At 50.4% G+C, this 12,872-nt stretch overlaps 1 protein-coding gene across 1 annotated transcript in view; it reads left to right on the plus strand.

Annotated features, from left to right (window-relative positions):
- The first annotated feature begins 6,661 nt into the window (after nt 1–6,661).
- ZC3H3 (zinc finger CCCH-type containing 3) overlaps nt 6,662–12,872 on the plus strand; it is a 74,909-nt gene continuing 68,698 nt past the window's right edge. The window contains exons 1-5 of the mRNA XM_075417221.1: nt 6,662–6,707; nt 6,890–7,054; nt 7,352–7,465; nt 8,175–8,286; nt 8,333–8,526. Of these exons, the coding sequence (XP_075273336.1) occupies nt 6,662–6,707; nt 6,890–7,054; nt 7,352–7,465; nt 8,175–8,286; nt 8,333–8,526 (631 nt within the window). The remainder of the gene's footprint in view (nt 6,708–6,889; nt 7,055–7,351; nt 7,466–8,174; nt 8,287–8,332; nt 8,527–12,872) is intronic.

Genomic DNA, 12,872 nt, shown 5'->3' on the forward strand with positions numbered 1-12,872 from the left:
GCTCGGGGCAATCACCCGGTATCAATACAGACTGGAGGATGAAGGGACGGAGATCAGCCCTGCCTAGAAGGACTTGGGAGTGCTGATGGGTAACCAGCTGGACGTGAGCTGGCAATGTGCGCTCGCAGCCCAGAAGGCCAACTGTCTTCTGGGCTGCATCAAGAGAAACATGGGCACAGGGCGAGGGAGGGGATTTTGGCCCTCTGCTTTGACCTGGTGAGACCCCCCTGGGAGTTCTGCGTCCAGCTCTGGAGCCCTCAGCACAGGACAGAACTGGAGCTGTTGGAGCGGGGCCAGAGGAGGGCTGCAAAAATGAAGTTTTTTTATGATGAGGGTGGTGAAACACTGGCCCAGATTGCCCAGAGAGGCGAGAGATGCCCCATCCATAGAAACATTCCAAGCCAGGATGGACGGGGCTCTGAGCAACCTGATCCAGTTGAAGATGTCCCTGCCCATGGCCGGGTGGGTGGACTAGATGGCCTTCAAAGGTCCCCTCCAGCCCAGACCATTCTATGATTCTGTGATCTATGGGCGAGGGGTCCCACAAGCCCCAGGCTGTGTCCCCTGGGCTTACCCCTCTGCAAAGTTCACCTCCACTTTCTGGGGGGCAAAGGTTAGAGGAGGCAACCTCAAATACAATAGCGAAGACCCCTAGGGAGGTGTTTGAGGTGGGTTACTGGGGCCCTTTGCACCCCATGGTGGGGATAACCACCGTAAACATTGACTTCTTAGGAGGGTGTCCAGGTGAGGAGCTGGACTGGTGCAGAGCCACCGTGGAGGCCGAGGGGTGCTGGGGACAGAATCACAGAATCACAGAATCACAGAGTGGTAGGGGTTAGAAGGGACCTCTGTGGGTCATCTAGTCCAACCCCCTGCCGAAGCAGGGTCACCTACAGCAGGCTGCACAGGACCTTGTCCAGGTGGGTCTTGAATATCTCCAGAGAAGGAGACTCCACAACCTCCCTGGGCAGCCTGTTCCAGGGCTCCGTCACCCTCAGAGGGAAGAAGTTCTTCCTCATGTTCAGATGGAACTTCCTCTGCTTCAATTTGTGCCCATTGCCCCTGGTCCTGTCGCTGGGCACCACTGAAAAGAGTCTGGCCCCGTCCTCCTGACACCCACCCTTCAGATATTTGTAAGTATATATTAGGTCCCCTCACAGCCTTTTCTTCTTCAGGCTGAACAAGCCCAGCTCCCTCAGCCTCTCCTCATAGGAGAGATGCTCCAGTCCCCTCACCATCCTTGTAGCCCTCCACTGGACTCTCTCCAGTCGCTCTTCATCTTTCTTGAACTGGGGAGCCCAGAAAAGGACATCCTTGCATGGACACTTCCACCACCTAGAAGGTGGAAAATGGAGATGGTCAAGCCTCCATAGCCTCCAGTGAGCTCAACCTGAGCCCCTGTTTGAGACTTCAGTGTGGTGGCACTCAAGGCTTTGGCAGCCTGAGCAGACGTTCTTCTTCTGAACATAAGGAAGAACTTCTTCACTGTAAGGGTGATGCAGCACTGGAACAGGGAGGTTGTGGATTCTCCTTCTCTGGAGATATTCAAGCCCCGCCTGGACACGGTCCTGTGCAGCCTGCTGTAGGTGACCCTGCTTCGGCAGGGGGGTTGGACTAGGTGACCCACTGAGGTCCCTTCCAACCACTAATGTTCTGTGATTCTGTGTGGAAGCTTTGCTTGGAGGCTACCTAGATGGTCATTTTTCTACCTCAAAATCGCAATGGCTACAAAGTGGAGGAGGTTCAGCCCCATTCCCTTTGCAGGGTGAGGTATTTTTCAACGCTTTCTGCCAAAATCCTTGAAAAATCCCAACGGGAACATCGCTAATGGCAGATACAGCACTAGTGGTCTCTCGCATGTGGGACCTGACCATACTTCAGGACTGCCGGAGACGAGAGCATGCCGCTGCGCACATCGCTGCTCCGCTCCTCTTACACTGGCTTTTTCTTTTTAATATAGCTTTATAAAAGCATAAAACGTTTTATAATCTGCAGCTGTTGCTGTTTGCTCGGCAGCTGCTACCTGCTTGCTCTCTGCTCGCGGACCGGGGGGGTCAGATGCCACCGGGTAATAACTCTTGATAAATGGTGACTTTCGAACAAGGAGCACTGGAGTGTGCAGCCGCTTCAGTGGCTTGAGCGAGCGCGGCGAGGCGAGAAAATAAATATTCCGAGGATTCGGGGCAATCAACCCAGCCGGGCTCTTAAACTGGTGCTTAAACCAGCGTGGATTGGGCTCAGCCGGCACGAGCAGCCCCCAGGGCTGTGCACGACTTGGGTTTGGGTGGATTTTATTGATGTTACAGACATAAGAGGGGTTTTTTTTTCCCCTTTTTAATTTTGCACCCCGTTGATGGTTTTCCAAGGAACCGTACTGAGGCTAGGAGCAGTTCCTTAAGTTCTCATTCGAGGCAGAAAACCCCTGCCCTGATGCTCAGGGATGTCTGCCCGTGCCCGGAGGAATGGGGAGGATTTGGGGTGTGCGAAGCCCGGGTTCGGTACGGACGGGCAAGGAGAAACAAAATTCGTGCAGGAGTAGGAAAAGCTGCTTGCTCAGAGCTGCGCCGTGGTTTTTGGGTTGGGATGTCTCGAGATATGTGGCCTGGAGGTTATTTTATTCGTATTTTTATATCTTTGAAAATCTAATATATATTAATGAGTAAATATAATTCCATTTATAGTCAATGTATTGGAACATGCATTCTCTAGAGATAATAGATAGATACACATATCTGTATAGGTATAGATACATCTATATAGATATAGATAAAGCTAGAGATATATATAGATATATGTAGAAATATAGATACTTTATCTATTTCAATATAAAAATATGTATCAGCATAATATGTATAATATACCTATAGATAGATAAAATTCGTGTCTCTAGAAATAGGTATCTATAAAATATATGGGTATATGTATATAGATATAATCTAATCTATATAGAATATACATAGATTTAGTATAGTTTTATATATAACTAGAGATATATATCTGTAGTTTATATAGTATATATACTATCTATAGTGTTTCTATATCAATATATATAATATATCGCTATAGATACAGATATATAGGTGTGCCTATATAGTTATAAACTGTATATACCTATATTACATATAGATAGATAATATGGAGGGTTTTTATACTTCAGCTTCTGCCCTGCCCTCTAACAGATGAAAACAATTCTATCCGGGCCTCGTATCTCTGTCAATTGTGTCTTGATACTTTCGAATATATATATTGAATATCTCTAGATATTATTGAATATATAAAAAATTCAATATATGTATTCAGTGTGTATATTCAATAACATCTAGAGATAATTGATAGATAGGTAATATTGTATAGATTTTTATAAATAAGTATATGTATATTGCTATAGATAATCTATAGATAATATATTTCAGTGCAGGTGTTTGGCAGGGAGATTGGAGCGAGGTGATCTTTAAGGTCGCTTCCAACCCGAACCAGTTTATGATTCTGTATGTGTCTATGTATCTATACATATTATCTATGATTCTGTATATATCTATGTATCTATACATATTATCTACAGATTATATCTATAGAATATTTATAGAATTTTATATATTGAATAATATCTATATATTTTAGGATTAAGTACATAATATATATTGCGTATATGAAATATACATAGTATATACATTATGCATATATACACAAATATATGAAATAATATCCAGGCCCCATATCTCAATCGGTAACACCCTATAGACATTCTTCTATGATTTCTGTGTCAAAAAGAAAGTAAATCCATCTCCGGTCACTACCCATTCCCCTGATGCCGTGTCTGTCCGGGGAATACGGATGAAGGAAGCAAATGCTTGCTCTCCAACTCTTCTTCTGATTATTTCCTGTTCAATCAGCAGTGCTGGCTGCTTCTGTCCTGCAGACTTGGGAGCTTTCAGGAGACTTTTTTGCAGCTGTGTTTTCTGAAGAAGGTTTTACGGAGCCTCCTTGAAGGGACTGATGTCTATAGCTCAGTGCTGGGCAAAACAGGAGCCCAAAAGCCATCGGCACTGTAGACCCCGTGGATCACAGCATCACAGAATGGTAGGGGTTGGAAGGGACCTCTGCTGGGAGTAAAGGCTGGGAGAGCCGGGGCTGTTCAGCCTGGAGAAGACCAGGCTCCGGGGAGACCTTATTGCAGCCTTTCAGTACTTAAAGCAGGCCTACAACAAAGATGGGGACAGGGTTTTTAGCAGGGCCTGTTGCGATAGGACAAGGGGTGATGGTTTTAAACTAAAAGAGGAAAGATTTAGACTAGATATAACAAAGAAATTTTTTATGATGAGGGTGGTGAAACCCCAGCCCAGGTTGCCCGGAGAGGTGCAAGATGCCCCATCCCTGGAAACATTCAAGGTCAGGTTGGACAGGTCTTTGAGCAACCTGATCCAGTTGAAGATGTCCCTGCCCATGGATGACTGGATGAGCTTCAAAGATCGCTTTTGACCCAAACCATTCGATGGTTCTGATAAAGGTATCGTAATATAGCATAGCACCACCACGGCTCTGACAAGACCCATGCCAGCTCCAGCTCTCCTCCTCCTCTTCCTCCCAGTGAAGAAGCTCTAGGAGGGCACTGAGATGCTCTGTGCCACCATCCACACCTCCATTAGGAGGAGTGTGGCCAGTAGGTCAAGGGAGGTTCTCCTTCCCCTCTACTCTGCCCTAGTGAGGCCCAATCTGGAGTACAGTGTCCAGTTCTGGGCTCCCCAGTTCAAGAAAGATGAGGAGCTACTGGACAGAGTCCAGAGGAGGACTACGAGAACGATGGGGGGACTGGAGCATCTGTCCTATGAGGAAAGGTTGAGGGAGCTGGGCTTGTTCAGCCTCGAGAAGGCTGAGAGGGGACCTTAGAAATGCCTCTAAATATCTTTAGGGTTGGTTTCAGGAGGATGGGGCCAGACTCCTTCCAGTGGTGCCCAGCGACAGGACAAGGGGCAACGGGCACAAACTGAAGCAGAGGAAGTTCCAGCTGAAGATGAGGAAGAACTTCTTCCCTCTGAGGGTGACGGAGCCCTGGACCAGGCTGCCCAGGGAGGTTGTGGAGTCTCCTTCTCTGGAGATATTCAAGACCTACCTGGACGCGGTCCTGTGCAGCCTGCTCTGGGTGACCCTGCTTCGGCAGGGGGGTTGGACTGGGTGACCCACAGAGGTCCCTTCCAACCCCTACCATTCTGTGATTCTGTGATTCTGTGAATTTAAGACTCGATGCTCCTCTCCGGAGCAGTTTCATGAGGACCAGACCTTGGGGAAACTGGAAGCGGAGCAGCAGCTTCTTTATGCAGTCCCCATCCCCTCAGCAAAAACCATGCAGCAGTTCTCCGAGCTTGGTAGCCAGTGGCAACAGCCCAATGAAATGAATAGGCTGTCACGCTAAGCGCTGAGAAATCTAACGATTACATTTTACAATTCCCTTTTTCTTTCCAGCACATGTTCATTTAAAGGTAATGCTCTCCGGGGTTTGCATTCTGCTGATAGGATAGCGGGATCTTAATTTACAGATATTCTCCGGTAATGCGCGGTTTATATACGTTCTGCTAATAGCATTATGAGCATAGTTTGGACTAATACAAAATTAGAGCTCTGATTTGCATAAACAAATTACTGTTTGGATTAGCACTAAATGGGGAAGACGACTGATATTTGAAGAGACTTGATTTGGCTGCAGCGGCTCTGTTTGTATAACGGCGTATACGCGAAAACGAGCTGGGTGGCTCCACGCGGGTTGGGAGGGAGGTGGGACAGAGCAGGAGATGCTGGGTCATGAACCGGAGGGGTTCTTGGTGGCGGATGAGCCCCTCTGGTCCATATTTGTTCCCAGGGTATCACTTCAGAGCTTCCTGATTGTGTTGGGTTTGCGTGGCAAGGTTTTGGTAGCGGTGAGGCTGCAGGGGTGGCTTCTGTGAGAAGATGCCAGAAGCTTCCCCCGTGTCTGGTAGAGCCAGTGACTGCCAGCTCCAAGATGGACCCGCCACTGGCCAAAGCTGAGTGAGTCAGCAACGGTGGTAGCGCATCCGTGATAATGTATTTAAAAAGGCGAAAAAAATGCTGCCCAGTAATACCTGGAAGAGAGGAGTGAGAATATGTGAGAGAACCAACTCTGTAGACACCAAGGTCAGTGGAGAAGGAGGGGGAAGAGGTGCTTCAGGTGCTGGAGCAGGGATTCCCCTGCAGCCCGTTCTGAAGACCATGGTGAGGCAGGCTGTGCCCCTGCAGCCCATGAAGGTCCGTGGTGGAGCAGATACCCGCCTGCAGCCCATGCAGAACCCAACACTGGAGTAAGTAGATGTGCCCAAAGGAGGCTGTGAGCCCATGGAGAGCCCGCGCTGGAGCAGGCTCCTGCCAGGACCTGTGGACCCATGGTGGACCCACACTGGAGCAGTCTGTTCCTGAAGCACTGCACCCCATGGAAGGGACCTGTGCTAGAGCAGTTGGTGAAGAACTGCAGCCCATGGGAAGGACCCACATTGTAGAAGTTTGTGGAGGACTGTCTCCCGTGGGTGGGACCCCACGCTAGGGCAGGGGAAGAGTGTGAGGATGAAGGATCAGCAGAGTCAACATGTGATGAACTGACCGCAACCCCCATTCCCCGTCCCCCTGCACTGCTTGGGGGGAGGAGGGAGGGAATATGGGAGTGAAGCTGAGCTTGAGAAGAAGGAAGGTGTGTGGGGAAGGTGTGTTAAGATTTGGTTTTATTTCTCATTATCTTACTCTGATTTTTAATTGGCAATAAATGAAATTAATTTCCACGAGTCAAGTCTGTTTTGCCCATGACGGTAATTGCTGAGTGATCTCCCTGTCCTTATCTTGACCCAGTGACTTTCATTGGTAATTTTTGTCCCCCTGTCCAACTGAGGACAGGGAGCGATGGAGTGGCTTGGTGGGCACGTGGCGTTCAGCCAGGGTCGGCGCACCACACTCATCGCTCAGAAGCATAACGGCATCACAGCTCCCAACCCATTGCCATCCCTCAGCTTCCCTGCAGGGTTTGTGGATGTAGGGGAGAGATGGGGAGCTGGAGGTGGATCTCCAGTGCTGCCTGGCCAACCCCACTCACATCCCAGCATCTGCTCGAGGTGATAGATGGGGGGTGATGACTCATCCCATGCAGGGATGTAACAAAACCCTTGCAAGAACCAGCTTTAGGGAGGAAAATAATAATATAAAACTTATAAAACCAAAGAATAATGATAATGATGCCACCAAAAATATCAAAGCCTGTAGAGCTCCGTAAAACTTGGCTAAGCTCAGGGGAGGTCCCACCTTGCTGATTCCCTCATGGGATTGCATCCACATTTCTTGCTCTGTTTGCTGCTAGGGTTGGAGCTTCAATCCAAGGGTGTAAGATGGGTCATCAGCCCCATCTTTGTGGGCTCACCTGGATCCCATTTCGGATCCACCAGGCTGCCTGTTAAGAAGCCACATGCCAGGAGTGCGGATTGAAGCTCTGCCATGTGCGGGGCATTGGGGTCAATTAACGGGCACAAACTGAAGCACAGGAACTTCCAGCTGAACATGAGGAAGAACTTCTTCATTCTGAGGGTGACGGAGCCCTGGAACAGGCTGCCCAGGGAGGCTGTGGAGTCTCCTTCTCTGGAGATATTCAAGACCCGCCTGGACGTGGTCCTGTGCAGCCTGCTGTAGGTGACCCTGCTTCGGCAGGAGGGTTGGACTGGATGACCCCCAGAGGTCCCTTCCAACCCCTACCATTCTGTTACTCTGTGATTCTGTGGGTCGATGGCAAATACCCGCGGAGTTTAGGGACAAACACCTTAGCTGTGTCCTAGCAGGCTACGATTGGGTGGGAACCTGACCTTTGGCGCCTGGTCTTTTCTCCTGCGGCATTTAGATTGGATATTAGGAAAAAATTTCTTTACTAAAAGAGTTGTGAAGCATTGGAACAGGCTGCCCACAGAAGGCATGGAGTCACAGTCCCTGGAGGTGTTCAAAAAATGTGTCGATGTGGCACTTTGGGACATGGTTTAGCAGGCATGGAGGTGTTGGGTTGATGTTTGGACTTGGTCATCTTAGAGGTCTTTTCCAACCTTAAGGACTCTGTGATTCTATGATTGCCGTGGGCGATCGAGGGGAAAGAAATGGCTTGATTCCTTGAAGGTTGTTTTTGTAGGTGTAAATCATAGGGAATCAGATCTTCTTCTCTATCTACAGCAGGAGCATCCCTGGTTCTTCCCTGCACCACCTCCATCCTCAGGCAGCTGAGGGTTTGCTCAAAAAGCAGCAGCTCCTTGCGATGTCTTCCCTAGTTTGGGCTTACCTTGACTTTATTGTTTCCTTGCAGATCCCCTCTATTAAACCAAACGCGGCCGTCACCTCAGGGCGGCAAATCCCAGCACGTGCAGCAGAGATGGAGGAGCAAAGGCTATCGCTGCATCGGCGGGGTGATGTACCGAGTGTCAGCCAACAAACTCTCCAAGACTTCCAGCACCCCCGGCCGAGGCCGAGACCTGAGCACCAAGAGCCCCGGCAGAGCAGGTGAGCGGCAAGAATTTCTCCCGATCCGCGTCCGAAATCCAATGACATCCCAGCTTTTGTTTGAGAAAATTGAGGTTTTTTCTTAACTCAGGCTTAGTTCAAGCTTGTAGAGATGCGCCGTTGAGCTGGTTCCTGTTTTTAACCTGAGCAAAGTCTCGGGCAGCTTCAAACGGCACCACAAGGTGAAAAGTATTTGAGATGCTCATCAAATGACATTCGATATTCACCTAAGAAAAGCTGGGAGGTCCGTTCTGCACATAGCTATGAAACAGGCATTTGGGCATAGTTACCGGCTTTACGTTTAGCTTCAAGTAAATTTGTGTTTCGGCTCCTCTTGTACTTGATGCCTCAAGTGTGGCTTTTGAGCAAGACCAGGTTTTTAACTCTGCTTAAAGTATTTCTTCGAATTTCTACTCGGGGTCAAATATTTTTGCTCCGTAACTGCTTTATTGACAGGTTCTGGGGACAGTTAAGCTGGGAAAGACGAAGCCAATGGCTTCGTGCTGTTGTTTTTCTTTGCTGGAAGGGTGAAGGGTGCAGAGACGAGTATGTTCGTGGATGATGCTATAAATGAGGCAATTTAGTGCCAAAGTCATTTTATGTGCGGTGGGAAAGTGGATGAAGAGAGGCAATAAATAGCACGGTGTCGTTGAGAGGTGCGGCCTCTGAAACTGCCGGCAGCCGGATTCACAAAATCACAGAACGCTGGGGGTTGGAAGGGACCTCTGTGGGTCATCTAGTCCAACCTCCTGCCAAAGCAGGGTCACCCAGAGCAGGCTGCACAGGACCTTGTCCAGGCGGGTCTTGATTATCTCCAGAGAAGGAGACTCCACAGCCTCCCTGGGAAAACCTCCTAATTTTCCTCCTGCTTTTCAAGCTTCTCAGGGCTACTCAGCTCTCCTGCTGATGGGATTTTTGGGCCTGCGCAAAGCTCCTTCCATCCGTAATCTCTGTTCTTCATGGGTTTAAAACTACGTGGGATGCCCCAGAACACTCACACGAAAGAGGAGCTACTGGAGAGAGTCCAGCAGAGGGCTACAGAATCAGAGAATCACAGAATCACAGAGTGTTAGGGGTTGGAAGGGACCTCTGTGGGTCATCTAGTCTAACCACCCTGCCGAAGCAGGGTCACCTACAGCAGGCTGCAGAGGACCTTGTCCAGGCGGGTCTTGAATATCTCCAGAGAAGGAGACTCCACAACCTCCCTGGGCAGCCTGTTCCAGTGCTCCGTCACCCTCAGAGGGAAGAAGTCCTTCCTCATGTTCAGCTGGAACTTCCTCTGCTTCAGTTTGTGCCCGTTGCCCCTTGTCCTGTCGCTGGGCACCACTGAAAAGAGTCTGGCCCCATCCTCCTGACACCCACCCTGCAGGTATTTGTAAGCATTTCTAAGGTCCCCTCTCAGCCTTCTTTTCTCCAGGCTGAACAAGCCCAGCTCCCTCAGCCTTTCCTCGTAGGAGAGATGTTCCCGTCCCCTCACCATCCTCGTAGCCCTCCGCTGGACTCTCTGCAGTAGCTCCTCATCTTTCTTGAAGTGGGGAGCCCAGCACTGGACACAGTACTCCAGATGAGGCCTCACTAGGGCAGTGTAGAGGGGAAGGAGAACCTCCCTCGACCTATTGGCCACACTCTTCCTAATGCACCCCAGAATGCCATTGGCCTTCTTGGCAACCAGGGCACACTGCTGGCTCATGGTCAACCTGTCGTCCCCCAGGACACCCAGGTCCCTCTCCTACGAGGATGATGAGGGGACTGGAACATCTCTCCTCTGAGGAAAGGCAGAGGGAGCTGGGCTTGTTCGGCCTGGAGGAGAGAAGGCTGAGAGGGGACCTTAGAAATGCCTCTAAATATCTGCAGGGTGGGGGTCAGGAGGACGGGGCCAGACTCTTTTCAGCAGTGCCCAGTGACAGGACAAGGGGCAATGGGCACAAACTGAAGCAGAGGAAGCTCCATCTGAACACGAGGAAGAACTTCTTCCCTCTGAGGGTGACGGAGCCCTGGCCCAGGCTGTCCAGGGAGGTTGTGGAGTGTCCTTCTCTGGAGATATTCAAGGCCTGCCTGGACAAGGTCCTGTGCAGCCTACTCTGGGTGACCCTGCATGGCCAGGGTGGTTGGACTAGATGACCCACAAAGGTCCCTTCCAACCCCGAACATTCTCTGATTCTGTGAAGAGACAGGAGAGAAGCTGGTGATGATAAATCCTTACTGCACATCGTCGCTGGCAGGGAGGAGGGCTGAGATTTAGCTTAAACCATGGATTAGCTGCCCCAGCCACCTGGGGAAGGGAAATGTAGATGCCTGCAGATGGTGGCAGAGATGAGGATGCTGCGGTGGCCGAGGGGTCGCAGAGCCGATGGAGCATCCCTTTCAGGTAATCTGCCTTCTGAGAGCATTAAAGGGATGCTCAGCAGCGGTTTGGTGGTGTTTTTGCAACTCAGCTTTGCTCAGGACAGATTTTCGACGGGTGAGTAGCCTGCAACGTCCTCCTCGCTGCTGGCTCTGCAGATAAGGACGTGCATGCTCGTGAGCGCCCGTCCGCATGGCTTGTTTCAAAGTCTGCGATCCTACCTGCGAGCTGTTAAATCCTTGGCTTTGGTGCTGCGTCTGGAGGAGGACGGGCAAGGATGAGCCTTTGGAGGCGTGAACAAAACGGCCATAAAGCGAGCTCAGGGGTTTGGAGACCAAGCAAATCCTGATGTCAGCGTTGTCAGATTTTTTCAAGAGCTTTGCTAACGGCAATGGGATTTTCTGAAGTGTCTGAATCAACTCGAGGTTGGTTGTGCCGTAAGCACCATCCACAGGAGTTGAAGCTGTCACCGAAGGCAGCGAACAGCTTGGTGGAGTGCAAGAAAAGGGGTGAAAGCCCCAAGATGGGAGCAGAGAAGATGCTAGATGGAGCAGGTCCAGTTTTGGGGACAGGTTTCAGGACAGAGTTTGACAGCTGGGAAGGGTCCAGGGGAGAAGCGATGACTGGAAGGACCAGAAAAGTGGAGGACATGGGTCTGTGGAATCTGAAGAGGAGGAGGTGGAGGGTCTGCAGGTCCCCAAGTTCATGAAGAGCTGCCAGGCAGCAGGAGGATGTCTTCTCCGTGGCCAGGTGGAGCAGCCAAACACCTAGGGGCTTAAACTGTAGCAGAAAGGTCTCAGGGAGAGGTTTTGAAGGATGAGGATTATGAAGTGCTGGAGTAAGTTGGCTGGGTTGACTCTGAGCATTATTGGGTTTTTTTAAAGAACAGATTACGGGAAGTTCTGATTGGGGAGGACACAAGAACTTCTTCACTCTGAGAGTGACAGAGTGCTGGAACAGGCTGCCCAGGGAGGTTGTGGAGTCTCCTTCTCTGGAGGTATTCAAGACCCGCCTGGACAAGGTCCTGTGCAGCCTGCTCTGGGTGACCCTGCTTGGGCAGGGGGGTTGGACTAGATGACCCCCAGAGGTCCTTTCCAACCCCTATCTTCTGTGTGATTCTGCCTTGCAGGAAGGAGGTGGACTTGACTCAAGCTGCTGCCTGATTTCCAGTCCATGCTTTAATTTAGGTGCTGGGAGATAATGGGAGGACTTAACTGCCCACCACTCTGCTTAAATCAATATTGCTGCTGCTGTTTGGAGCAGCAGCATTTCCGATGCAGCCTTTCCCAAGCCCAGATCTTGCGCGTGCTGTATTTCGTGGAATCATAGAATGGTTTGGGTTGGAAGGGACCTTAGAGATCATCTGGTTCCAACCCCCCTGCCATGAGCAGGGACCCCTTCCACCAGACCAGGGTGCTCAGAGCTCCATCCAGCCTGGCCTTGAACACTGCCAGGGAGGGGCATCCACAACTTGTCTGGGCAACCTGTTCCAGTGATTCACCACCCTCAAGATGAAGAATTTCTTCCTAATATCTAATCTAAATCTGCCCTCTTTTAGTTTAGAGGTGTTCCCTCTTGTCCTATCCCTACACACCCTTGTGAAAAGCCCCTCTCCATCCTTCCTGTAGGCCCCTTCAGGCACTGGCAGCTGCTCTAAGGTCACCCCGGAGCCTTCTCTTCTCCAGGCTGAACAGCCCCAACTCCCTCAGCCTGTCCTCATAGGAGAGGTGCTCCAGCCCTCTGATCATCTTGGTGGCCCTCCTCTGGACCCACTCCAACACATCCGTGTCCTTGTTATGCTGGGGGCTCCAGAGCTGGACGCAGGACTCCAGGTGGGGTCTCACAAGAGCAGAGCAGAGGGGCAGAATCCCCTCCCTCGCCTTGCTGGCCACGCTGCTCTTGATGGAGCTCAGGATACGGTTGGCTTTCTGGGCTGCAAGCCCACATTGCTGGCTCATGTTGAGCTTCTCATCCACCAGTACCCCCAAGTCCTTCTCCTCAG

Source organism: Opisthocomus hoazin, chromosome 3 (assembly GCF_030867145.1).
Source record: "Opisthocomus hoazin isolate bOpiHoa1 chromosome 3, bOpiHoa1.hap1, whole genome shotgun sequence".
NCBI classification, from domain to species: domain Eukaryota; kingdom Metazoa; phylum Chordata; class Aves; order Opisthocomiformes; family Opisthocomidae; genus Opisthocomus; species Opisthocomus hoazin.